The sequence below is a fragment of the Zootoca vivipara genome, chromosome 15 (genome assembly GCF_965207765.1).
Source record: "Zootoca vivipara chromosome 15, rZooViv2.hap1.1, whole genome shotgun sequence".
Lineage (NCBI taxonomy): Eukaryota > Metazoa > Chordata > Lepidosauria > Squamata > Lacertidae > Zootoca > Zootoca vivipara.
Window position 1 is genome coordinate 21,478,784 of NC_142598.1, and position 26,735 is coordinate 21,505,518.

The 26,735-nt window shown below is 45.8% G+C and overlaps 2 protein-coding genes across 2 annotated transcripts in view; one reads left to right on the plus strand and one right to left on the minus strand.

The window, feature by feature from the left end:
• POLR2B (RNA polymerase II subunit B) overlaps positions 1-4,904 on the plus strand; it is a 22,815-nt gene extending 17,911 nt beyond the window's left edge. The window contains exons 22-26 of the mRNA XM_035097394.3: positions 418-525; positions 722-835; positions 928-1,088; positions 2,503-2,698; positions 4,630-4,904. Of these exons, the coding sequence (XP_034953285.1) occupies positions 418-525; positions 722-835; positions 928-1,088; positions 2,503-2,698; positions 4,630-4,719 (669 nt within the window). The 3' untranslated portion in view covers positions 4,720-4,904. The remainder of the gene's footprint in view (positions 1-417; positions 526-721; positions 836-927; positions 1,089-2,502; positions 2,699-4,629) is intronic.
• Positions 4,901-26,074, minus strand: IGFBP7 (insulin like growth factor binding protein 7). Its single transcript, XM_035097398.3, has 5 exons — positions 24,975-26,074; positions 10,306-10,415; positions 8,456-8,572; positions 5,993-6,119; positions 4,901-5,096 (listed from the first exon to the last, which is right to left on the minus strand). The coding sequence occupies exons 1-5, from the start codon at positions 25,432-25,434 to the stop codon at positions 5,077-5,079; spliced, it is 834 nt and encodes a 277-aa protein (XP_034953289.3). The 5' UTR covers positions 25,435-26,074; the 3' UTR covers positions 4,901-5,076.
• Between the last annotated feature and the right edge of the window lie 661 nt (positions 26,075-26,735).

Sequence of the window (26,735 nt, forward strand, 5' to 3'; positions counted from 1 at the left end):
ATGGGAAAGTTCGCTTCAGTTTATGAACGCTTCAGTTTATGAACAGACTTTCGGAACCAATTGTGTTCATAAACCGAGGTACCACTGTAAATCTGTATTAACCAGAATTATATACAGTCGTACCTTGGTTCTTGAGCAGAATCCATTCCGGAAGTCCGTTGCACTTTCAAAAACCAAGACGCAGCTTCCAATTGACTGCAGGAGCTTCCTGCACTCAATCGGAAACTGCAGAAGCCACGTCGGACGTTCAGCTTCCAAAAAACGTTCGCAAACCGGAACACTCACTTCCGGGTTTGTGGCGTTCGGGAGCCAAAACGTTAAGAGTCGCAAGGTGTTTGAGATCCAAGGTACGACTGTATACATGTATAAAATGTTTACAGAAAGGAGCTATAAATGGCATTTTCCTTTCCTGTCTAGGACATGCCTTTCACCTGCGAAGGTATCACCCCCGATATAATCATCAATCCTCATGCCATCCCTTCACGTATGACCATTGGTCACTTGATTGAATGTCTGCAAGGGAAGGTAAGAATTGGGGAATATTGAAGTGACATGAAAAGTCACAAAAAAGCGGCAAGGCGGGGTGTTTGCAGGCTTTTTCGATGGCGTTTCAAATAGTATGTGAGATTTCACTTAAACAAGTGGTGCTTTGGAACGTAACCCCTGCATAAATTGGGAGCTGCTTGTACTCTTGTTAAACTACCTGCCCCCCCTTTTTTAGGTATCGGCAAATAAAGGAGAAATTGGTGACGCCACACCTTTCAATGATGCAGTCAACGTGCAGAAGATTTCTAACTTGCTGTCTGACTATGGCTACCATCTGAGAGGAAATGAGGTACGTCATGGTCTTGAGTGGCAACAGGAGCTCAACCGTGCTGCCGCATTGCTTATGATTTGGTGTTCACCGAGTCTCTTCTTTCCCTCCAGGTTTTGTACAATGGCTTCACTGGCCGCAAAATCACATCGCAGATCTTTATCGGCCCTACTTACTACCAGCGGTTAAAACACATGGTAGATGACAAAATCCATTCCCGTGCAAGAGGGCCGATTCAGATCCTTAATAGGCAGCCTATGGAAGGTCGATCTCGGTAAGAAATAGATACGCACCTTAAGGACGTTGTCTGGAGCAATGAAGGGTCTGTTTGTAGTTCTTGCCTTTCAAAAATCATCATCTGAGGAGGGAGGAGGGCTCAGATGTCTACAGTGGTACCTCAACTTATGAACAACTCGACAACCGAATTTTTCGACTTACGAATGGGGCAAATGGCTGCACGCTTACGAATTTCTCGACATCCGAACGGAAACCGCGACGGTTTTAGATAGGGCTTTTTCGACCTACGAATTTTTAGATGGGGTTGCTTCGACTTACGAATTTTTCCGTTTCCAATGCATTCCTATGGGAAATCGCGTTTCCAATGGCACTTTTCGACTTACGAAGTTTTCTACCTACAAAGGTGCCTTCGGAACGGATTAAATTCGTAAGTTGGGGCATCACTGTAGTATGAAATGACAGGCCATTTTCTCAGTTGCCTGTAGCGTAAGCGTGAATCCCTCGCAGGTGGCCAGACTCTTGTCTAAAATGTAAGGGGGGTTGTTCTTGCACACAATCAAATGACGTTGGTAGAGGTGGGCTTGTAAAAAATATTTGTGGATTAGTCATTTTTGTGGACTGACTTGTAAGTCTTTGGAAAGGGGGTTGCATACGGTAGGTACACCCTCTTGTCTGTTGGCTGGTTATTGTCACCTGTGGGCACAAAACATTTGCATATAAATCTTAACTTGGTTTGTATGTAAAGCAGCCTATTACCTTGACTTGCTTTGTGCTACTTTTCCCCCTACGTGAAAGTTAACACAAACTCTGCGTCAAGAAAAGCTGAATTTTGCAACCTTTAAATTAAGTCTAGTGACGCAACTTGCTTAGCATTCTTTTAATTCTTCAGGTTTCACAACTTTGCATAATATATTCTACTGGTCACAGGAGAAGCCAATGAGATCCAAAGGGCACAGAAACCCCATCCCTCACCTCTGGGAATCTCACTTAGCAATGTTTTTAGTTTCTGAAATTTTCCCCGAGCTTTGCCCACAGATTTTTCAAGCATATATTCACAACATATGGGCTGGAGCATTGCTTTGAAAGCAGAGGTGCTCAGGAAACTGGGTTGTCTGAACTTCCTACAATCCAGAATCTTAGCATTGTTGAATGTCCCTTTGATTTTCTCCTGTGCTGCTTCCTGCATAGACAACATTCATACATAGCACAGATAGCCTGAGAAAATCCGAATGAATTTTTCAGCATCTTCTATTTAAAAATAGTCCTCATTTCTTAACATCCTCCAGAAAGTTGGGTTTGGTTATTTTTGGCAGTCCACTTAGATCCTGCTCCAGCAGTTTATTTTGTTTTAGGGCAGTGTGAGTATAACTTAGTCAGTAGCCTTCTGGCTTAGAAAAATGTGGAATTAAACAAGCTTGTTTCTTTCTCCCCCCCCCCCCACCCCAAAAAAGTGATGGTGGCCTTCGTTTTGGAGAAATGGAGAGAGACTGTCAGATTGCTCACGGTGCAGCACAGTTCTTACGAGAGAGATTGTTTGAGGCATCTGACCCATATCAGGTTCATGTGTGCAACCTTTGCGGCTTAATGGCAATAGCAAACACTAGGACACATACCTACGAGTGCAGGGGCTGCCGTAATAAGACACAGGTATGTGGAAAGATGCCTGTTTCTCTCTCACCCTCCAAGTCTGCATACAGTACTGCTTAATCCTTTCTCATCCTTTTGGGTCCCACCTTCAGGCCTTCTGCCATTTCGAAACCCTCTGCAAAATCTGTTGCTTTCATTAAAACCTTCACTGTATGTTTTGTCTGCAAACCCCTTATTCACTACGATTGCCTTACATCTGGGTTTAATAAGGATTGTGGGAAACCTTGGGTAGCATAGCAGTGCAGAAGAATGTCTTGCGATTCCACTATGTGTAGGATGCTCGTCGCCTAAGGTACTAGGTTAGATTTTAGAACTTAACTTGGACCTTTCCTTGTTTTGAGATGCATTCTGTCCATTGGGTGGGTTTGCTTAGTGTAGGGGTGGGGAACTTTTGGCCCTCCAGATGTTGGGCTCCCGATTGTAGTTGGGTCCCAACTGGCAGCTGTAGCCACATCATCTGGAGGGCCACAGCTTCCCTCCTCTTGGCTGCTGACACCCAACTCTGCATCACATCAAATTAAAGCAAGGCAATGCAGATGTTGTATAGGTGTATCAGCAATGTGCTGGGTGAGGGCCAATCCACTGATGCTCAGCTGAGACGCGATAGAAATTACGAGAGCAGAATTACTCTTCTGGATAGGGTTGCATTCCCCTAAGGCAGGCATGTCCAACACGTCGACCGCGACTTGACCGCTTGATCGTGGGATTGATTTTAGCTGATCAAGAGAGAGAAGCCCGGCACACTCCGACTGGCTCCTCAGTTCTGTGTAAACTAAAATAAAAATATAGTTTGACTTTTCTCACTTGTTTAGTTACTTGTCTATCTAGTAACTCTTTGGATATGTAATGGTGGTATCCAAACGTAACTACTGTATCTGTGAAATAAGGATCCCTTTATATGTTTATTTCATAAACTTAAATGACTTTGGAGGGGCAGGAGAAGGGAAGGCTTCCTGAAGAATTACAATGGGAGGGTGTGGTAGATCACTGCCAGTTTTTGATACAGGATAGTAGCCTACTTGAAGTTGGACATGCCTCCCCAAAGGGATCAGGATTTGCAGCCAGTGGTTGCTGACAGAACCAGCAAATTAATAATAATAATAATAATAATAATAAATAATATATTATTTATACCCCACCCATCTGGGCAGCTTCCAACAGAATATTAAAATCAATAGTCTATTAAACATTAAAAGCTTCCCTAAACAGGGCTGCCTTCAGGTGTCTTAAGTCTGGTAGTTGTTTTTCTCTTTGACATCTGATGGGAGGGCATTCCACAGGGCGGGTGCCACTACCGAGAAGGCCCTCTGCCTGGTTCCCTGTAACATGGCTTCTCTCTGGAGGTCCAAGTGGAATCTGTAGCATCATTGCCTTATATCCGCTAAGCCTGGGGCGGTAGCTGCAGCCCTTCCTGGACAGACAGAACATGGCCACTGCTCCTTAGTGAGCTCCCTATTAGATGCCCACAGCATGTTGCCGTATGTGATCCAGATGCAATTCAAAGGCTTGGGGAGCCTCATACCTGAAGGACTGTCCTCTGCCACATGTGCCTGCCCATCAGAGACATCACCCCACTCTTGAAGTTAGCTTTCACTCCCAGTCACCACCCCCTGTCTCACATGTGGCACCATGTACATAGATGGCCCTCCTAAGGGATGTTTGCCTAGTGCTGCTGACTTTGTCATCGCAGCACCAGGCAGACATTTTTTAAAAATTTGTCCATGCTTTCCAGCATGTCGCTGAAGCTGGTTTTATCAGTTCTTTTGAGGATTTAGCACCCCATTTCTGTTGCTTTTTTCAGATTTCAACATCGAGTTCTGCTGCATTTGTTCCTTTAATAATTGGGAGAGCTGCCCTGGGAGTTTTAAAGGGGAGGTTGGTGCATAAATATTGAAATTTTCGCTAATATTTGTTAACCCCCTTTTTTCCAGATTTCTCTGGTGAGAATGCCGTACGCGTGCAAACTCCTTTTCCAGGAACTGATGTCGATGAGTATCGCACCTCGAATGATGAGTGTGTAGCCTTCAAACAGATCTCCCTTCTCCCAGGCGCTGAGTGATTTTTACCCTTCTGAATTTTTTGAGTCGCATGCTTTCTTTAAATGTTTTTAAAATTCAGAAACCTATTTCATGGCTGAGGATTTTCAGACTGTTTAGTGTGTGAGCTCATTTTTTGTAAATAGAAATAAAAGCTTTTCGCCCATTTATCCGTTGTAAAATACTTTATTGATACTTTAGCAAAAATTGTACAAGGGGTGAATAACTATAGAGGTGGCATGAAAGGGAAGTAAACACAGCAGTTTTCCGGGAGATTAACATAAACCTGGCAGGGATGAGATAGCCTCTACTTCTTCATGTGCAATATAGAATCTTCAGATCTCACAGTTCTGCACTATCTCCTGCAAATAAAAAAATAAATGCAGTAGGGTTATTTGAAATGCACATGAGAGAAGCTCTGTGAATTCCCTTTAAGCAACCCCCCCCAAACATATTGCTTTAAGAAATACAGTCATACTTCAGGATATGTCCACTTCATGTTGCAGGTTGCAGGTTACAGACGCGCCAAACTGGGAAGTCCTGGAACGGGTTACTTCCGGGTTTGGCGCATCCGTGACCTGCGTGCATGCGCAGAAGCGCCGTGTTGCGTCACGCGTGTGCGCAGATGCGGTGCTTCATGTTGCAGCCTTTTCATGTGGCGAACGAGCTGCCAGAACGGATCCTGTTTTCAACATGAGGTACCACTGTATCTGTAAAAGCTCCCCAATAATAGATAAACAAGGTCTTTAGGCTGCATATACAAAAGCGTGATTTCTTGTCCTGACCTGGGACCCATTTGCAAGCAATACTGAATGTTGTGGTAGTCAATGCTCAAGCATGCGTCTCCATTCCAGGTTCCTGCCAGTTCCTTTTACAATGCCCTGCAGGATTATAATCACCAAGGCAAGCGGGAACTATTAATCCATCTCTCTCTCCTCTTGCTTTGCTAAGCTGGCCAGGAAAGAAAAGAAACAGCTCCAGACGTGAGTGGGAGCCTGTTTCACCTTCTTGATGACTTTGCATTGTGTCAATTAAAAAACAACCTTATTTTCAGTTGTCTTGACATTAGGAACACCCATTGGAACTCAAGTCAGATTTTCTGAATTCTTGTAGGAAATGTTAAAACATGACTGTACACGATGTGCTACTAAAGTCAACAGGCTCACATTTTTTTTAATATCCAGTCACATGTTGACTTTTCATATTGGCCCCAATGCAGTAAAGTGCTCTCTCTCACATGCAAAAAAAACCTCCCTACCTTTTTGTGTGGGTATTTCATGTAAAGAATTAACCACAGTAATTCTTGAAGAAGCTGTTGCCTCTCCTTTGGAGTTCAGTGCATGGCACTCATATTCTCCAGCATCATCCTTGCTCAAAGGGGATATCTGTTGAAACAGAACCATGATAATTGGCTGCATCCTAGATACTTGGTTAACCCGAGCCCCAAATCCATTGCAAGACAAGTTTTCCAGATGAACAATTGGAAAAACTTAAGTTTTTGTTGCAATTAGTGGAAAGCATTTGGAAATGAATCTCTCTCTCTCTCGCACACACAAGCACACTTTACCAAGTAAATATGGAGTAATTGTGGGCATGGGAATGTTTTAAAATGAGGGGATCTGCATTTGTCTCATATCTTTCTTGAAAAGATGTCTAGAAAGACCCTGGAAACAGTTCCGAAGGCTGTTCATCCCTAGATGGAAAATGTGTGTTCTCAAATTTATTTTTCATGGTATGGATCCAAAAGTGCCCCATAGGGGCATGCCGGGCATTTCTCCTTGAGCAGGGGAGATTCTCCCACCCCACCCCCCAAGCGTACTGTTCTGCATCATCCTGACTCACACACAGCTTGGGCAAGAAGGCATGGGGGGGGGGAGTCTCAGTGGATGCATGCCTATTGTTCTTTGGATCCAAGCCATAACTTGTGGCCCAGCTTTCTGCTCTCCAGGCTTTTAATGCAATCAGTATATAATGCACGTTGAATCTGTAATCCGCAGCAAATTATTTACTTGGAACAGCAGGCATCCCAAATAAATGGCAAGTTCTACCTTCTGAAAGCCCCTAGCAGAGCTGGCTCAATGGGTCTCTCTGTGAAGTATATTCCAATAGGGCTACCATACAAAGGAACACCCTGCTCCTAACTTAAAAGTTGTCAGACCCACCTTGGAAGGGAAATACACCCAGTGTTAGGCCTCACCTGAAATATCACACACGCACACTTGCACCTTATTTTACTTAACAAATTTTATGCCGCTCAATCGTAAAAAACTCAAGTGGTTTGTCCATTTGAATGAAGCTGAACAAGATGCCAGAGGTGAAATTCCACTCAAAAGGTCAAGAGGAAAAGTGATCTTCAAACTTCCTATCCTATTGTTATTGTTGTTGTTGTTGTTGTTGTTGTTGTTGTTGTTGTTGTTGTTGTTCCGCCCATCTGACTGGGTTGCCCCAGCCACTCTGGGCAGCTCCCAAAAAATCAGTAAAAACACAGCACAACATCACACACTAAAAATCTCCCTGAAGAGGGCTGTCTTCAGGCATCTTCTAAAAGTTTTGTGTTCTTTATTCCCTTGACATCTGAGGGTAGGGCATTCCACAGGGTGGGGACTACTGCTGAGAAGGCCTTGGCCTGGTTCCCTGTAACATCGCTTCTTGCAGTGAGGAAATAGCCAGAAAACTCGGAGCTGGATCTCCGTGTCCAGGCTGAACAATGGAGGTGGAGACGATCCTTCAGGTATACTGGGCCGAGGCCGTTTAGGGCTTTAAAGATCAGAACCAACACTTTGGATTGTGCCCGGAAATGTCCTGGGAGCCAATGTAGGTCTAGCTGCCGCATTCTGGATTAGTTGCAGTTTCCGAGTCACCTTCAAAGGTAGCGCCACGTAGAGCGCATTGCCGTAGTCCAAGCGGGAGATAACCAGAAAATGTATCTTCCAAGGTTCACTTTCATGCTGTATACCAGATGTTCAGAACCTTTTTTCAGCCAGAGAGCTCTGCTAGAGACAAAGGCGGGTGGGGCAGTGGGAGCCTGCCCTTGTACGTTCAAAAGTCAGAGGTATGTTATACAGTGGTACCTTGGTTGTCAAATTTAATCCATTCCGGGAGTCCATTCGACTCCCAGAACCGTTCGAAAACCAAGGCTTCCGATTGGCTACAGGAGCTTCCAGCACTCAATTGGAAGCCGCAAAAGCTGCGTCAGAAGTTCGGCTTCCAAGAAACATTCACAAACTGGAACACACACTTCAGGGTTTGCGGCATTCGGGAGCCCATTTGTTCAGGAGCCAAGCTGTTTGACAACCAAGGTACCACTGTATCTGGGGGTGGCTAACCTGTGGCTTCCCATAGGTTGCTGGACTACAACTCCCATGTCACTTTTGATGACTGAAGTACAACAACATTTGGATGGCCCCAGATTAGCCACCCCTGTGCTACAAGCAAGTAGGCAGATGTTCCACGGTCATGTGGACTTTTAGCAGGCACAAACTCACCCACTCACTAGTCACAGCCCCAAGGTGCCACAATCTGTCCCAGCCCTCAGTCTGAACTGCCTCTTTCTCCCCTGAAAGACACTGACACCCTGTCAAAATGCTAGTAATAATCAGAGGGAGACCCCCTTAAAATTAATGGGCCTAAGTTAGTCATGTCTAGTAATGTAAGTGGGGGGGACAAACGATGGATACAATCCACTCTGATTATTTCAACTGAAAAGAAAACAGGCACTTACCAATACCCAACCAGTCACTTCATGTTTCTCAGGACCACCACGAGTCTGGATGGCTAAGTTGTCCCGATCTCCTGGAAGAAGCTCCATTCTTTGGACACCATATTGGCCTTTGATTATCTGGCAGATGAGGGGAAAGTCTTGGAGTTAAATTAAAAGTTCCCCTGCTCCAATTGCCTCTGGATTGCCCCAATACAATGGTACCTTGGGTTACGAACACGATCCGTTCTGGGACGCAGTTCGTAACCCGAAATGGTCGTAACCCGAAGCGCCATTAAAGCGCAATTTCAGCGATTTTCACACTTTGCACTTGCGCAAACCATGTGCGCATGAACAGAACGCGCATGAACAGAACGCGCACATGGCGAAAATACTTACGGGTTTTCGGAGTTCATAACCCGAGGCACGACTGTACCTTAATTTCCCAGAGTTTAAGACAGTTTGATGTTTTACACATTTGGAGGAAACAGAATTGCATTAAGGCCACAGCATTAAGGCCACAGCCCTGTCAGGCCATGCATATTGACTTGCCAAATGGAAAAATCCCTCCCTCTCCCCCTCTGGTGCTCCTGACCCCCAATTTCGGCAGGGAGGCCCACTGTGCAAGTGGAAGATCTTGTGAGGGCCTTCTGTTGGCAGGACCAATTAGCTGATTCCCACCCATGGCTAGCAGCCATGATGAACGGGGTGCAGCTACTAGGCAAAAGCACTCTTGGCCATGGCTATGACCTGAGCATCCAGGAGCACAGCTGGACCCAAGCAAGTTCCCAGCGTGTAAACCTGGTTCTTCGAAGGCTAGTGCTGCTGCCCCGGCCCAAAGGGACAGAATCCCTAATCATGCCTAAAGATATCTCAGAAACCTGGGAGGTTGGACAGGAATTGGGAACCGGGAGCCTCAAGACATAACACGCAGGCTCTTAGCCACCTCAAAACAAACCAAGACCGCTTTTGTCATCTAGTTTGAGCTCTCCCGCCTGATGCTTAGTCCTCTTCTCTAACACCCGCATGACTGCAGACAGCATCATGGGCGGAAGATCACGAGAGCACTTGCAACATATCTCCGTGTTACCAAAGCCCCCAGAATATGCTTGAGCTCAGAAGGAGGCATTCCTTAATACTTGTGCCTCTTCCCTACAGAGGCCCTAATATGGTAAAGTGCAACAGAGCTGGTTTTAGACGGATAAACAGGAACGAAACCCAGAGCTTGCACAGAAACCAACCGGGGAGAAAAGGTGCTGGTGGAAGGCAAGGCGGGGGGGGGGTGTTGTATTCTACTGATCCACAAACTGCACAATCTATTTTGGTCACAGAGACGGTAGCTTTGTTTCTGCAAGTCACTGTTGTTAAAAACTTCCCCCTCAAATATTTTTTATTAGTTTTCTTTATAGCAAAATACAAATTAAAAAAAAGCTCCCCTTCCAGTATTCTCAATTATGCTTGCAGAGCTCCGAGGGAGTGTTTGACTTGGCAATGCATTTAGATTTTCCCTCCTCCAAGCCTCATTCTTGTTTTGTCATGTTCTGTCCTAATCCCTTCCATTTATGCATCTGGAATGTCACCTTTCTCAGTGGTTATTTTCTCAAAACAATAACCTTTCCAATTGTCTGAATTCCCCTGTCCTCCTCCTGTATCCCTCAACGTGTCCTATCTAGGTTAGCACACAAAGTGCTCTTGCAGAGGACACAACCCGCCAGGGCTTTCCATGCGACGACACCCAATGGAATGAATCAATGGGAGCTGGGCATCTTGGTGGTTCTCTTCTGTAGATCTTGGGAGAACTTGGCAGTGCTCTGGTGCAGCACTGCATTTATTTCACAGGATCTTTTTCAAAATTAACATCAAATGTCACTGACCTTGTTCCAAGTAAGCACTGGAGTTGGAACGCCAATGACCTCACAACTCAGGAAAATATGGGCCCCAGTCACATTCCAGATGTCTTTTGGGGGTGTCACAATGGACGGTCCTTGAAACAAGAGAAAGTCGGAAAGTCAGGCAATGCAGGAAGGAATTAATAGGATGAAGTGCAGTCGTACCTTGAAAGTTGAACAGAATCCGTTCCGTAAGTCTGTTCGACTTCCAAAACGTTTGGAAACCAAAGTGTGGTTTCTGATTGGCTGCAGGAAGCTCCTGCAGCCAATAGGAAGCCGCAGAAACCCCATTGGATGTCCGGCTTCCAAAAATAGTTCGCATACTGGAACAGTCACTTCCAGGTTTGCAGCGTTCGGGAGCCAAAACGTTCGAGAACAAAGCTGTTTGAAAAGCAAGGTGCGACTGTACTGTCACAAATTCTTTAAAAATTAGTAAGTAAACAATATGTCATCCGGCTAAACTTGAGCTGTATTGTTTCATTACTGATCAGCCAAAACGGTTGCGGAACTCCCTCCCCACAAAGGGGCACCTGGCACCTTCATTGCACAGCTTCTGTCAAATGCTGTGGCTTGCAGGATATCTTCGGGAGGAAAAATGGATCAGGAGTAAACCCTACACAAGCCTGGAGTGGAGTCCCTAAGATAGTTGGGTGCCTCCTTATCTGATTGAGCATCTGCGTTCCACCCAAAAGTGCCTATGATATAAGAAGCGAGTACTGAAGTTCTTGCAATTTGTTCCAGGGAGCTGTTGTATAACTTAAACACTGCCAGTTTTTAACTCTGTGAGTAGATCGCAGTCTCTTGGGAATTGGCCACCCTTGTACTAGTTCAACCCTCTCTCAGGTGGCTAATTGCCATGGGTTGGCCGGACAGTATCCAGCTTCTTGAAGGAACTACTGCTTGTCCAGCTTCAAGGGTCAACCTCATCCAAGCAGCAGAGATGGGAGAGCAAAGAGGGACAGCTGTTTCCTGTTTGCGAGCACCGCTGTGCCATTGATGTAATCAGCAGTATAGCCTGCCTCCGCACGATCACTCTTTGTACAAGGGAATGGCCTCCGGTGGCTTTCAGAAATGTCAACAAGACATAGAAGATGTTTTCCCTTCCCCCCCAAACAAACAAACAAACAAGTGGCAATATCTCAAGAAACATTTACCTTGCTTTTAATGCCCCCCCCCCCCGGGTAAGGGAGATTATTTCCCCCTCCTAAGCTACTGTGTTACTTCCTAAAGGATGAACATTGCCCTAGGATTTCAAGAGAAAAAAAATCTAACCAAGTCCTAGGAGAAGGAAAGGAAAGGGGGAAAAAAGTTTTTCGCAGTGCTCCAAAGTTTTATTTAGAGTGAAAGGCCCTGCTGGAGTTTAGATCGCAGGCTAGAATCACGAGCTTCTTTCTCTGGCTACGCAGAGTTGGCTGGGTTGTGACCCTTTGTTCTATTTCCCTCGGATCTGCTTCAGCGTTGGAGAGGAAGTGGGTCCCTGGGGGGGTGTAACTGCCATGGGAAGAGACAGACCTTCGGACTCAAGTCAGCTACAGCAATCCTCGCGAGGAAGCACTGCCAATCCAAGGCATCCAAAAACCATGATGTCAAGACAGCCCAGGACTGAACAGCAGAGCGAAAGATGTTGTTATACATTTGCGGCGGGTGTGTGTGGGCGCAGACCTCCTAAACCAGGCACCCCCAAACTGCGGCCCTCCAGATGTTTTGGTCTACAACTCCCATGACCCCTAGCTAAGAGGACCAGTGGTCAGTGATGATGGGAATTGTAGTCCAAAACATCTGGAGGGCCGAAGTTTGGGGATGCCTGTCCTAAACCCTTAGGAATTAATAAATGGTAGAATTTTGATGATTTGGGATGTGAAGGGAGAGATACAAGCTGCAGAATAATTCCTGGGCTAGCCTATGGGAAAAAATGACCTGGCCAAGCTAGTGTCATTAAGAAACAATACAGGGCCATTGGTAATGCAAGATAATTGAATTCCCCTCTTGTCCTCAGGTGTGAACAGAGACTGGGGATTGGGAAGGACTGGGTGTGTGGTGACAGGAAAAGAGAGTTTTGAGCAAGGGCTGCTGGGAAGAAGGAGGAAGGAGGACTGGGATCCATCTTGGGCAGGCTGGCTGGGAGAGATGCCTTGGACTCCAGTGCTGTACTGCTGTGGGGGAACAAGCCCCACTTGAGATGACCATGCTGTAAGATCTGGACTCCCTCCATGCAGACTGAAGGTGTCAATAGGTGAATAAACCATATTTCTTAAAGCTACGATAGTCTCCAAAGGAACACAGACCCTGGGTGAGTGGCTGGACCCCCATGGGCTTTTGCCCCCGCTCAGCAGAGAGAGGGGGAGGCACCCAACTTTTGTAAAAAGACCTTTATCTCTGATCACAAGGAAAAGCCCCTGATCCACTGGACAGCCTTCCCAAGGCAGAAAAGGATTTAGACCTGAAGGGACCCTCTGGGAAATACAAATATGCAGTCAAAAGTCTGGGAAACACAGAAATTCTCAGGATTCTACAGTGGAAATAAGTGGCTTTTGCACAATGAACACTGAACCTTCTCTCCCTCCCTCCACCCCCTACCCCAATTTCCTGTGCTCTTTCTAACCATCCTGTAATCAACAATTCAGCCATTGATCCTCAAGCAACACATACTTGGAGCTTTTTTTTTCCTGCTGCTGCTGCTGCCGACAACGACAACGACGACGGACAAATATCAGGGTGATAGTTTGCTAAACTGGGCCTGCAGCTATGAAGGCCAATGCTAGCATGAGCCAAGACACAAATAGGTAGCCAGTGAAGCTGTCGTGAACTACAAGTACCTGACAAAGTCTGCTCATGTTTATGTATTTTCTCTGTTATTGGTAAAATAATTAATAGAGGGAGAACCCCTTAGTCACTTCCTGTACTGCCTTGGGCAACATGGGATATATAGGTTAGTACTCCTTTCTACGGAATATATTTCTACGGAATATACAGACTTTGGAGATGGCAACATATGAATGGCTGCCAAAATGCACAGTATGTAATGAGGGCTGGGTACTTTGTTAGAATTGTTTTTTAACAATGCAAAGAGCATTACGTGCGGCCGATCATCCCATGCATTAAAAAGCAATAGTGACGTCTCCACGGGACAGGAAATGGCAATTACAGTTTGCGTTTCTATGGAACAGTTTCATACACTGCACAATGTCGGTGGCGCACTTGCATCCTGTTGTACGCAGCGTCCCAGCTGTGAAAGGCTACACTGTTATACAGACGCGGACCACTCCCTTGCAGGACACAATAAACACAGACAGAAACTCTTTGGGCTCCTCTGGCATCTCTGGCTTGTGAGTCTGGCTGCCTGTGCCTGACAAGTCAGCATCCTCATCTGGACTGCACCTTGCAGGAGAGCTGTAGTCTGCCTTTGAGTACGTTATCTCCATTCTCTCAAGCACAGCTTCCATTGGGGACAATGCCACCTGAAACAGGCCAACACCAGCAAGCAAAGGCTCATCCAACTCTGCCCTGCAACTGGTCCCCATTGCAATCCTACGGCCATACCAACAGCACTGCTTTTTTTAACTCATTCATTTCCATTTTTCAACTCTGATGCTAACAGCTACCCCAGAAACCTTCAGCATCTACCATTCCTTGCTTCCAGAGGATGAAACAGCCCACCAAATACCCACTTCTTCTTTCAATGGTTCCCTTAATGCCAAGGCAAAAGAGCACACAACTGCCCTGTGTTCTTCCTTCTCCCATTATTGTTTAAAATTCGTCCCAGGTTGTAAATTTCACTGGGAAGACGAATGCAAATAAATTTTGAATCTTCACGAATTAAAAGCTAGTTGTGAAAGACTGATCCAAAATTATTTTCTTTTGTTGTTATTGTTGTGTTTTGTTTTGTTTTTAAACCTGTCTTCCACTTTGGGGGATTTTTGTTGCTCCTTGCAAAAAATTAGCTTGTTTAAATTTTCCTCACAATTGACTTCACTACAGTAATACCTCGGGTTACGAACGCGATCCGTTCCGGATCGCAGTTCGTAACCCGAATAGTTCGCAAACCGAGCGCGGGGCGAAAACACTTCCGGGTTTGCGCAGTTCGTAACCCGAACTGTTCGCAAACCGAGGTGGTCGTAACCCGAGGTACGACTGTAATAGCAAACATGATAGGTCCCCCACTGTGTGAGTTATCCCATGTGATTAATTCAGGAAGGGAAAGTAGAAGGAGGTGGAAAGTCATCTAAAGACACTGTAGTCAAGAGAATCAATCGTGCAGATTAGGTTTTTTAAAAACGGCGGCAATTTGCACATTATTAAGTGAAGCTTCTACCATAACAAAAAAAACCCAATATCAATTTAGAAATCAAATTTATTGAATAGCTGGTAGAGCCCTAGTGCCGTGTGCAAGCAATAACACATGATAATGAAAAGGACGTGCGTCTTGAACAAAGTTTTGCAGCTCTAATTGGCCGAGTGCAAAAACCAAAGTTCCTGTGCATGTAAATTTGCCACATCCAGGATGTTGAACGGACGTTGCTACCGTAGGAATCACTAGCAGGTGCTGCAAACCTTCTTATTTAGTTCTAGGAACTTCTTCTTAGGAGTCCTTCTCTGTCGATTTCCAGAAGGAGTGGTAAGAAGCATTTGATTGAGCACTTAAAATCAGGGAGGCTGTTCCCAGCTTGCTTATTCTACAACCGTGGGAACTCTTGATAGCTTTCATTCCAGAATCACGTCCGCCTACTGCAGCACTCAGAGCTGTCTTGTGAGCCACGGATAACAAGCAGCAGGATTAATATGCAGGGCCTCGTTGCTGTCAAGTTGTGTTATGGCACCTGGGAGGTCGAGGCAATCAAAAACGCCCTTCTCATGTTAGGCGTTTCCCAGGGGGAGAAACCTCTTCATCTGCAACTGATTATAAAGTAGTTTGTCTGAAAATAATGTCAGCTAGATTTACAGAGACTTGACAGGAGTTCTTCCTCGTATACCTTTTTTAAAAATAAAAAATCCTGTGTCAGATGTTTCGTCTCAACAAAAGCGCATTAAATGAGTAAAAGAAAGAACCGTAACTCCCACAAGAAGCCTGTGTAACGGGCATCGTTCCAAAGGACTTGGTTCAGCAAAGGTCACATGCAGGCTTTCCAGAAAACATTTGGAATTAAAGCACATGTTTATTCGGAATTAAAGCACATGTTTAGAGGATTGTTGGAACTGAAGCCCTGTTGCCCTGAGTGACCAGACATTCGCAGCATTGTGAAACATGGGGGGCGGGGTGTCTTCTCAAAGGTTTTCTCCACAGATTAGTTTTTTAATTATGTAGAATAAGGTTGTATATGTTTAATTTTTGGGGTAAATAAATTCCATCAATCCATTCACAATATCATGCTCTTCCAGAGGTTTTTGTAAGATTATCGGGCAGTTTCTCTGTCTACATTATCACACATGCTTGGTTTACTTTTGCAGTTCTCAAAACTGAATTTGACTCAACAGAGATCACATGCCTCTTCTTCACAGCCAAAATGTTATGTAACATGAACAGAGTTGAGAAAAAGACCTTAATCCTATTGTTCTACAAACCTATGAATACAGAAACAACCCCTTCAGTGCTAAGTTTCAAGAAGTTCAGTGAATAGAATAGAAACAATATTTTTCTGATTGTTTGGAGTGGACAGTATTTAAGTTTTTCATGTGTAGGCTGGGCTGACAGTCTAAGTTTCTTAATATATATATATATATTGTTTTTGTTTAGCCAAATTAGTTAACAAACATGGATGTTTGTTTAAGCAAATAACATATGCTGTAATGTTATTGTTTCAGTTGAATAAATCTATTTAACTTGTTATTATTAAGGTAATGATTATTTTTCTCCTTCCTAAGTACAACAGTAAAGTTGTCCAAATATGAATGATTAACCTATTAAACTGGGGATAAAAAACTAATATGAAAAGTTGTTATTCTAAAAATCTTCATCTACTTGCATATTAAAGTTATACCAGCAAGAATTAGTCTTTATGTAGAAAACTATGATTTAAATCAAGCCTTACTGACTAGTGATTTAAATCGTGATTTAAATCAGTTTGATTTAAATCAAATCCACCCTGAGACTGAGCACAGCAAAACAACCAGCAAGTCTTTAATTTAAATTAGCTGCAATTGGAAAAAGCTTAAATTTCATTTCCCAGAATAATCATAGAATCATAGAGTTGGAAGAGACCACAAGGGCCATCCAGTCCAACCCCCTGTCAAGCAGGAAACGCCATCAAAACATTCCTGACAGATGGCTGTCAAGCCTCTGCTTAAAGACCTCCAAAGAAGGAGACTCCACCACACGCCTTGGCAGCAAATCCCACTGTCGAACAGCTCTTACTGTCAGGAAGTTCTTCCTATAATAATAGTGGCTCACCAGAACGAGGATACTGAAAGCCCCCCAAATGGACAGAAGGTGCCATCCTCAAAGACGAGAAAGGGAGAAGAAGTCATGCCCTAAGGAGGGCAAGCCTGGTACATTCCCAGACTTATTAACTATAAAAACTGGCACAGTTCCATTGCCATGACAGCAGGGTAAAGAATAAAATCTCCCCAATGAAAATAACAAGGATATTATGCAAGGGTGGGTACACTTTAAGCCAGCGTGAAAATATTCACCTTCCAGCTTCAGAAACAGCTTGCCTCAAGCAGAATGTGGATTATGATCATGCCCTCTGTTAAATGACAACAACTGCCCACGGGGAATCAGCCAGTCTAGAGAGCCACAAGTTCCTCAAACCTGGACTAAACATTGAGGCCATTCCTGGTAAAAGCATCTTCCTTAAGGACTAGTTTCTGAGAGTTCTGCAGCATATTCCCAGCGTGAAAGTTTCATTTTTTCCCCAAATTCATAGTTTGACAAGCAACTTATAAAGCAAGCAAGCAATATCTCACAAAAAGAGGGCCTGTGTAGTCCCATTTGCCACACTTCCTGTGGAAAATATGCAGAGCGACAGAAGTTCCAAAATATCTTTTTAACTGGGCCCTTGAAAGAAGACCTTTGCCTGACCCTCTGGGCTTTCACTGCACACAAATGTCTAACCTGCCATGAACTGTAGATAGTTCTTTCCACTGCAGAGGATCAGAATAAATGGTCAATGAGATAAATGCTATCCTTCCAAGGATGAAATATCCACATGCACACTGTTTTTTCTGTATTAGGCAAATGTGGGAAAAAAGGATAATCAACCAAAGTTGCCAAAAACAGAAAAACAAAACAGGTTTGGGAATAAACTGCTAGAACAGTGGAGAACAATGTGTCTTGGGGACACATTGCCTGGGTTGGCTGGCAAGCCCGACCAACGTGCAACTGCACATCACTCACACATGGTTTGAGAATTATTGCGATAACATCTCACACGAATGGCTGGATTCTGTATCGTAAGTTGATGTGCCCTTCTGCTCTGAACCAAAGGCAGGCCTGAACGAGTGGTTTGATGCAAGGATATCAAAGAAGGATGCCAGAAACACCAAAACGGGCACATCTAGTGCTTTATTAAAGAAAAGGTGACAATGCAACATGCAGAGCCTCACTGCCTTTGCAGACCCTGCACATACATTGCAACAGTGAAAGGTTGGCACGACTTGGTCCAGTATACCTGAAGGAGCGTCTCCACCCCCATCGTTCTGCCCGGACACTGAGGTCCAGCGCCGAGGGCCTTCTGGCGGTTCCCTCGCTACGAGAAGCCAAGTTACAGGGAACCAGGCAGAGGGCCTTCTCGGTAGTGGTGCCCGCCCTGTGGAATGCCCTCCCACCAGAGGTCAAAGAGAACAACAACTACCAGACCTTTAGAAGGCATCTCAAGGCAGCCCTGTTTAGGGAAGCTTTTAATGTTTGATGGATTTCTGTATTTTAATATTTTGTTGGAAGCCGCCCAGAGTGGCTGGGGGAACCCGGCCAGATGGGCGGGGTATAAATAATAAATTATTATTATTATATATTATTATTGTTTGCGCCCAATCAAACACTCATACATCCTTTATGCACAAAGCAGGCTGTCACTTTTCCCAGAACCTCCCATCACAACTGTCTGGGTGAGCAGTGTTAGAAACTGAGATATGCAAGCTAGGAGCTGAACGGCACCTTATGGGTGCAACAACGGAATGTCTAGGTGCGCTTTTTAAATAACAAAAATACAAAGCCAAAAATGAATGAACTGCCTCTAAAATATGATGTTCATTTCTCACACGGTCTAGTCCTTCCCCTGCCCACCCCCCTAATATTCTCAAGAGGGTCTCTTCTCCAGTCTTGAGAGAGTAGCTGGAAGTGGAGAGGCAGGAAAAGGTCCTCCTTTCCTTCCACTCTGCAGTTTTAATCTGAAATCTTAGGCGCAGTACTGCAGCCTGAGCTCAGAAACTGCTCGCCCTAAGGAAATTCCCTGTCACAAAATGGGAGTTTTGAACACTGTTGGTGAAGCCACAGATGGCAGCTATTCAAAACTTCTTCCCTCTCTGGGCCAAGAGCCCAGCATCCTACGATCCACAGATAAGCACAGCCTCAAAACAAGCCTGTTAGCATATATCAAAGCAAGGAAACATAAACATCTATGAGCTCCTTGCAATCAATGGCCAATTATTTGGGGGGGTTATCCTGACTGCAGGCCTTCCAGAACATTTCACTTCAACACACCTTCCTCAGCTATAAAGACCACAGAGAAGTCTATAGCGGTGACCAGGGAATAAATGACCACAGGGAGGAGAGCAGAGAGAAGAAACACCATGGCAACAACACAACCGGATGTCTTCATCTGCCCCAGGTGCAAGACATCTCTGTCCTGCACTAGTTTCCACAACCAGAGCAGGTGCTGCAACCATCCAACAGCTGGACCCCATGCCCAAAGACACACTCCTCCATTGTCTCCTGTGACAGATGGATACCAACAAGCTCCCCCTGTCACGCCCTGTTTTCTATAGTCAGCTTCCCCACAAATTAATGGTCCTCTCCAAACAACTGCATTTAAGTCCCATTCCTAAGCAAACTTCCTTGGAGGGACGCAGTGCCATTCTAAATATATATACACAGAAGAAAGCACCTCTAATTTCAATGCAGCTTATTTGCCGTAAGTATATTTATGACTCTCCTCCATGGATCACTGCCTTGTCATGGCGAAGGGGCTTGAATAACTCAGAGAAGCTATGAGCTATGCTATGCAGGGCCACCCAAGACGGACAGGTCATAGTGGAGAGTTTTGACTAAACGTGATCCACCTGGAGCAGGAACTGGCAAGCCACTTCAGTACCCCTGCCAAGAAAACTCCATGGACAAAAACAACAGGCATATAAAAGTTATGACGCTGGAAGATGAGCCCCTCAGGTCGGAAGGCGTCCAACCCAGTAGTGATGTATGGAAGTGAGAGCTGGACCATAAAGAAGGCTGATCGCCGAAGAATTGATGCTTTTGAATTATGGTGCTGGAGGAGACTCTTGAGAGTCCCATGGACTGCAAGAAGATCAAACCTATCCATTCTGAAGGAAATCAGCGCTGAGTGCTCACTGGAAGGACAGATCCTGAAGCTGAGGCTCCAATACTTTGGCCACCTCATGAGAAGAGAAGACTCCCTGGAAAAGACCCTGATGTTGGGAAAGATGGAGGGCACAAGGAGAAGGGGGTAACAGAGGACGAGATGGTTGGACAGTGTTCTCAAAGTCACCAACATGAGTCTGACCAAACTGCGGGAGGCAGTGGAAGACAGGAGTGCCTGGCGTGCTCTGGTCCATGGAGTCACAAAGAGTCGGAAACGACTAAACAACAACAACAACAAATATTTATGACTGCAAACAAAGAGCCAGGATTCATGGCACAACTTGTAAGAGTGTTGCTTACGATTGCAGCCACCGAAAACCCCTCCCATTGTGCATGGGGCTAAGCAAGGTAGACTAAATTAATAGACGGTATGGGGAAATCGGAAGACATCACCAGGGAGAAACGATGAAAGGTTTAATTAACAAATTAACCAGTAGTTTATTTATTTAGCAAGTTTTATATAGCAAAAATATATCTAAAGCATCTTACATTATATAGTGTAAAATATTAAAAAGAATAAAAACTGACTTTAAAACAGTAGACATTTATCAAAATATGTATAGATAAAGTCAACAGTTTTAAGAACAAACATACAAAACGAAATTACATGCTTGGGAAGGCTTGCCGAAACAAAGAAGGTTTTAGCAGGCGTATAAAGCACTAAGTAGTGGGACCCAGGTGGCGCTGTGGTTAAACCACTGAGCCTAGGGCTTGCTGATCAGAAGGTCGGCAGTTCGAATCCCTGTGACGGGGTGAGCTCCCGTTGCTTGGTCCCAGCTCCTGCCAACCTAGCAGTTCGAAAGCACGTCAAAATGCAAGTAGATAAATAGGAACCGCTACAGCGGAAGGTAAACGGCGTTTCTGTGTGCTGCTCTGGTTTGCCAGAAGCGGCTTTGTCATGCTGGCCACATGACCTGGAAGCTATACGCCGGCTCCCTTGGCCAATAATGCGAGATGAGCGCGCAACCCCAGAGTCGGTCACGACTGGACCTAATGGTCAGGGGTCCCTTTACCTTTAAAGCACTAAGTACAACATAGGTATTTGCCTAATATTAATCGGGTGGGAGTGCCATAGATTAGATGCTGCCACACTAAAAATATTGATTTCTTACAAGTGTGGAATTAATGTTATACAGCACATGTAAAAGTGCTGGATCCCTAGGTCTAATTGATCAAGCGGCCACATGTGAGACGAGCCTGCAGTAAATCAGTTCCAGTAAATTGGTTCGGTGTTGATTATATTCGCCCAAGGACTCTAAAAAGAACTCAACTGTTAAAATCAATGAACATGGTGACTTTTGTATATAATCTGCCTCCTTAACACAGAAATGGATAAATGGAACACCAAACATTTTAAAGACTCCCAAACAAGTCCTGGGAATAGCAAGGCAGGCAGGCTGATCTCAGGAAGGGGAAACAGAAAAGACTATATACACACAGTATATGAAGATAAACCAGAGGTGTCAGATCAGGTTCTGCCTAGGGAAAGAGCGCAACTTACTGTAATTCGGGCTGGTTTGTATTCCCGCGGGCTCTATTGTCTTTCCGTTCTGAAAATTTAGCAGTGCTTAACCTCCAGATATTATGAATGTTTTGCTAGAAGAACTGCTTTCCCTTTGCTGTTAGCCTCATTAGCACCAAGTCATGGGAAGAACATCAGCTATTTTGGCATTTTAAAACTAGGACAGCTGGAATTCAAGGACGGACAAAAAGAAGCGCTCTTTCCGCACAACACATAATTCAGTCAGGGAATTTACTGCCACAGGAAGTGGCGAAGGCCACAAGCTTAAAGGGCTTTGAAAAAGGATTAGATAAATTTATGGTGAATGGGCCACTAATCACAACAGCTGAATCAAACGTCCGTGTTCAAAGGCAGTATATCTCCAATTCAGCAGGGGAAATGTTGCAAGAATTAGTCATGCAATAAGTTCTACACAACACATTCTAATGCTTAAGCCGGGTGTAGGCAACCTAAGGCCCGTGGGCTGGATGGGGCCCAATTGCCTTCTCAATCCGGCCCACGGACGGTTCGGGAATCAGTGTGTTTTTACATGAGTAGAATGTGTCCTTCGCTCACAGGCGGAAGACCACCAGACAGTGGGACACCTGGAACTTGTGAGGCAAGATGTAGAAGCTGGTGAGGCAAGATCTTCTACAATAGTGGTGCAGCCACTGACAAAGCCCTGTATCTCGTAGGTACCGTGTTTCCCCCTTTTTAAGGCGTAGTCATAAAATAAGCCATAGCAGCATTTCTAAGCATTTGAGAAATATAAACCGTACCCCGAAAATAAGCCATAGTGATAGGCGCTGTGCGGAAGAGATCACTGAGCTCCCCGAGTCAGCAGCAGCAACGCCGGCCGCAGCAGTGTTTGCTGAGTCCTTTCTTGCTTTTGGGACTTGGTTACTGTGCTGGCTTGGGATGGTGTGTGTGCAATTGCTGTTGCTGCTTCGTGTTTTTCAGCTGGATTCTCTGGGTTCTAAGCACTTTCCCCCGTTTGTTTGTGAAGCAGCACTCGGCTGCAGCCCCTGCCTCTCCCGACGGCTGCAGGAGGCTGCAGTTGATCGCTATCTCCTTTTCCATTTCTTTTGTCTTTGAGCACCCGGCCCCGCCCCCTCTCCCCTTCGTGGAATGAAGAACAGAGTTTTAGCAGCATTTCCTCATTATAAAAAAAAGGTCAGGAACTTTTACTTTAACCTCAAAAATGGGATATTTCCTCTCTCTAAAAACAACTCTGACCTGAACACCAATAAAACGGGGGTAGATCACCTCCAGTTTATAAATCCGCAAGTAGATCGCAGTCTCTTGGAAGTTGGGCTCTATACTTTGGCTGATTGCAAGCCTTTGCATCTTTAAAAAACAAAAACCATGCGCTTCTCAGTCTTAATTTTCCTTTAATTCATCCCCCTATACCCTCCTCCAACCATTGTCTCCTTCCATTCCTTACCCCCCTCCCTCTCTCCCCACTTCCCTCACTCCTGTGCGATCTCATTTAGTCATATACTTGCTTTTTCTGTTGTGTTGTCTATTTTATATTTAATATTATTACCCTTTATGATGTTATTTTTCCCCTTGCGATAATTATTTATTTTTTATCTTTAACTAACTTTCCTTTCCATATTTTTCCATATATAACTCAACACTTTCCCATTCCTTCTTAACTCTTTGGATAGAGTGCCCCCCCCCATTATTGTTGTTAATTTTACAATTCCTGGATTTTTTATGGAACCGAACAGCTCGGGTGCTTCAGAATGTGCCTTCTGTTGCTACAGGGCTATGGGGCTTCACTATTTGACCCCCCACCCCAGGTTGGGATTTTTAAAGTAGTTCTGTGGGTCCCAGGGCACAGAATCACCCCGATCCTTTCCTTTGTCTAAACAGACCTCTTCCCCCCTGACTTTGGAAGGCTGTGCTTCAAGGGTGATACCAGGGGTTTTTTAAGACCTGCGCCTCTTAAGGATTGTTACGGTCCATAACTTCCATTGCTTTCTACAGGGTTGGGGGTTTAAAGCACTGCCACCCCCACCCCACCCTGCAGGCGCTCGGAACTGGCAGCGCCAACAACGCGCCCAGCAATGTGCAGAAGAGAGCACCGAGCATCCTGAGCCAGTGGGTCCCAGTTGTACCAGCACTTTTTTTAAAAAAAAAAGACACCCCCTGAAAATAAGCCACTGTGTGTTTTTTTGAGGGAAAAAAGTTATAAGACGGTGTCTTAAAAAAGGGGAAACACGGTACCAACTGTCTCTCCACCCACTGGTGGGGAGAGACAGCAAAGGCCTTTCCTCCCCTTTTCTTAGGAAGCGGACAGGATCAAAGAGGAGGAGGGCAGTTTATGACCTTCCAGGTCTCTCTATCTGGCCCTTGAGACTTTCTGCAGGCCACACACCCCTCAAGTTGTTTTTGCCTGTCTGGAATGTGCTCTTCAGTTGATAATGCCGCTTCCTTGCTTGGAAGGAGAAGGGTGTGCAAGTGTGTGGAAACTAGCCTCCTATACAAAGGTAAAACTTACTATCCTATGCTTATTTGCAGAGACTATAGTGTAGCAACCATATAGCCCAAACCCATTCATGTTTCTTCAGAAGTAAACCCTACCAAGTTCAGAGGGGCTGAGTTTTAAAATTAAGACTTAACACTTTAGGTGTGCATCTTTCACCCATTTAAAAGAGAACTAGGCAAATTCATGGAAGGTACCGCACCTTGCCGTTGTCTGGGTTGGAGGCAGTAGGCCTGCAATTGCCAGTTAGAATCACAGAATCGTAGAGTCGGAAGGGTCCCCAAGGGTCATCTAGTCCAACCCCCTGCAATGCAGGTATCTCAACTAAAGCATCCATGTCAGATGGCCATCCAACCTCTACTTGTAGCATAGGAGCTAACTCCTAGGGGGTGAGGTCACTTTGCCCCCCATAAAATATTTGAGGGGGCCACCCGTCCCCTAAATTGATGGGATTATTATTATTAATAATAATTGAATTTATATACTGCCCTATACCAGAGGTCTCAGGGCTGTTCACACATTTTTACTCATGAGTAAATTAAAAAAATAAAGTTTAAATTGTCATCCAGCATTACCCAAGCCCTAAAATTTTATTTTGAAAGCTGACTAATCAACAGGTTCTCTCACCTACCATTTACATGCCCTAGGAGTCTACTGAGCAAACCCTGAGCACCCTCCCCCACAGACCCATGTTTAGTTCCATATCATTGGCTGCAATATTCGTGGGGGGGGGGAATAAAGCCCATCTGTGTGTAAGTGTGCGCATTTTATGATTATGCGAGCCTTATTTTATTCAACTTGGGTTGACACCCTTGAGTTGCTGGGAATCACAGGTCCTGCTGGGGGGGGGGGCTGCTTACAGGCGTCTGGCTGGCCGGAGGGAGCTGGGATGCGGGACTAAACGGTCCGTTGCTCGGATCCACCCAAAGCTGTTCCCCACCCGCTTCCTCCCAAGCCATGGGCGTAGCCGGGGGTGCAGTTGCCTCCCATCGAGTAATATTTTTTTTTTAAGTAACCAACTGCATTGCAAATAACTCTGTTCTGCCGCCTAACATAAAGGCTGCCCCCTCCCAAATAAATCCATGTCCCAAGCACCCTTTTCCCGCCCCTTTGCAAGCGGCGCCCCCTACCTTGCTCGCAAGGCCCCTTGCTGCGCTGCTCGACGGGGCGCCCGCCACGGCTCTGGGCGCGCAAGCTGGCCGCCCGCAGCTGGCAGCCGCTGGGGTAGGTGAGCCCGTCGCTGCCGCACACCGGGTAGCGGCTCTTGCAGGCGCACACGCCCGGCTGGCCCTTGCGCCGACGGCGGCACTCCAGGCCGGTGGCGCAGCGGCCCCAGCCGACGGCGGGCCCCGAGGGCGATCCGGCGCCGCACGCCTCGCCCTCGCCGCGCGCGCACTGCCAGCAGCAGCCGCAGCCGTCGTGGACCTTGCCCAGCGGGCAGCCCCGAGTCGGCAGCGGCGGGCACTCGGATAGGGCGCACGGCGGGCAGTCAGCGGAGGGCGACGGGTCGCCAAGGGACGCGGAGCAGCAGCAGGAGCAGAAGGCCAGCAGGAGGAGGAGGCAAGACGGCGCGGACCGGAGACGCGACATCGCAGGGAGGACTCGACGGGACGCTGCTGCTTATGCTGCTGCTGTTATTCCCGCTCGGAGCTGGCGCTGGGAATAATCGCTGGGAGAAAAAGCCTGGCTTGGAAACTCCACCCCTTGATCCCCTTCCGCCCGCCTGGATTGGTTTGATTTGTGTTGTTATGTTCGGCGTGAGACAGGATGCTAAGTAGGTTCAGGAGCAACCAAAGGCTAGCTTAGGCTAGCTAGACTTAGGCTCGTCGTCGTCGTCGTTTAGTCGTCTAAGTCGTGTCCAACTCTCTGTGACCCCATGAACCAGAGCATGCCGTGGGAATTTCTTCTCAAAGCCTCTCCTTTTTAATGTCCATGGAGTTTTCATGGCAAAAATACTGGAGTGGTTTGCTAGTAGCTAGTTCCTTCTCCAGGTGGATCACATTTAGTTTAAACTCTCAGCTATGGCCTGTCCGTCTTGGGTGGCCCTGCACGGCATAGCTCATAGCTTCTTGGAGTTATTCAAGCCCCTTCGCCATGACAAGGCAGTGATCCAAGAAGGGGAGACTTAGGCTAGCACAGGGGTTCCCAACAAAATTTTCTCGAGGACCCCTCATCGAGCCGCTATTGTGACAAGGACCCCCATTAATTCCTAATCCTAAAATTAAAAAGTGAGAGCCAAATTAAGAGTCTTTTTATATTTTATATTTATATGTTTTTACAGTTCTTCCTCTTCATCTGTAGGCCTTTGTCGTTTTAACGAACCACTTTTTAACCAACGGTCCATTTTTAACTACGCGAACTGTAGCTTCCGCGAAAAACAACGCTTTGTTTACAAACACTACTGTTTTGCAAAGAGGCAGCGCGCGCCAGGGAGGAGGGAGGGGAATGGAGAAGACAGGGTACCCGCGCAGTAGCGCACAAATGAAGCCGACGCGCGCAAAGCATCTTGGGGAGGTGAGCGTTAGTAGAATGCGTGCGCTGCCTCTTTGCAAAACAGTAGTGTTTGTAAAGCGCCACCTAACGGCATACAGCAGAACTACTGCCTCTATCTAATTATAGTTTTGCGCTAGACTCTGCTCATGCAGGAAGCGGCCAAAACAAAAAATCTGTTATCATATGAAATATATTTAATATATTTTTTATTCTAATAGCATCTTGCGGACCCCTCTGGCATAGCTCGCGGACCCCTGGGGGTCCCCGGACCACCTGTTGGGAACCACTGGGCTAGCACATCACTACTTCTCCTTCTCCTTCTTGTCTTCCATAAACACGGTTTTAACAGTTACAGGTAGGTAGCCGTGTTGGTCTGAGTCGAAGCAAAATAAAAAAAT

Excerpts from the sequence above, each read along its gene's own strand:
- IGFBP7 (XM_035097398.3), bottom strand. The coding sequence starts at position 25,434 with ATGTCGCGTCTCCGGTCCGCGCCGTCTTGCCTCCTCCTCCTGCTGGCC. Across the intron at positions 8,573-10,305 it reads CAGTGCTTACTTGGAACAAG|ATAATCAAAGGCCAATATGG; the intron begins GTCAGTGACATT and ends CTCATCTGCCAG. Across the intron at positions 6,120-8,455 it reads AAGTGACTGGTTGGGTATTG|ATATCCCCTTTGAGCAAGGA; the intron begins GTAAGTGCCTGT and ends CTGTTTCAACAG.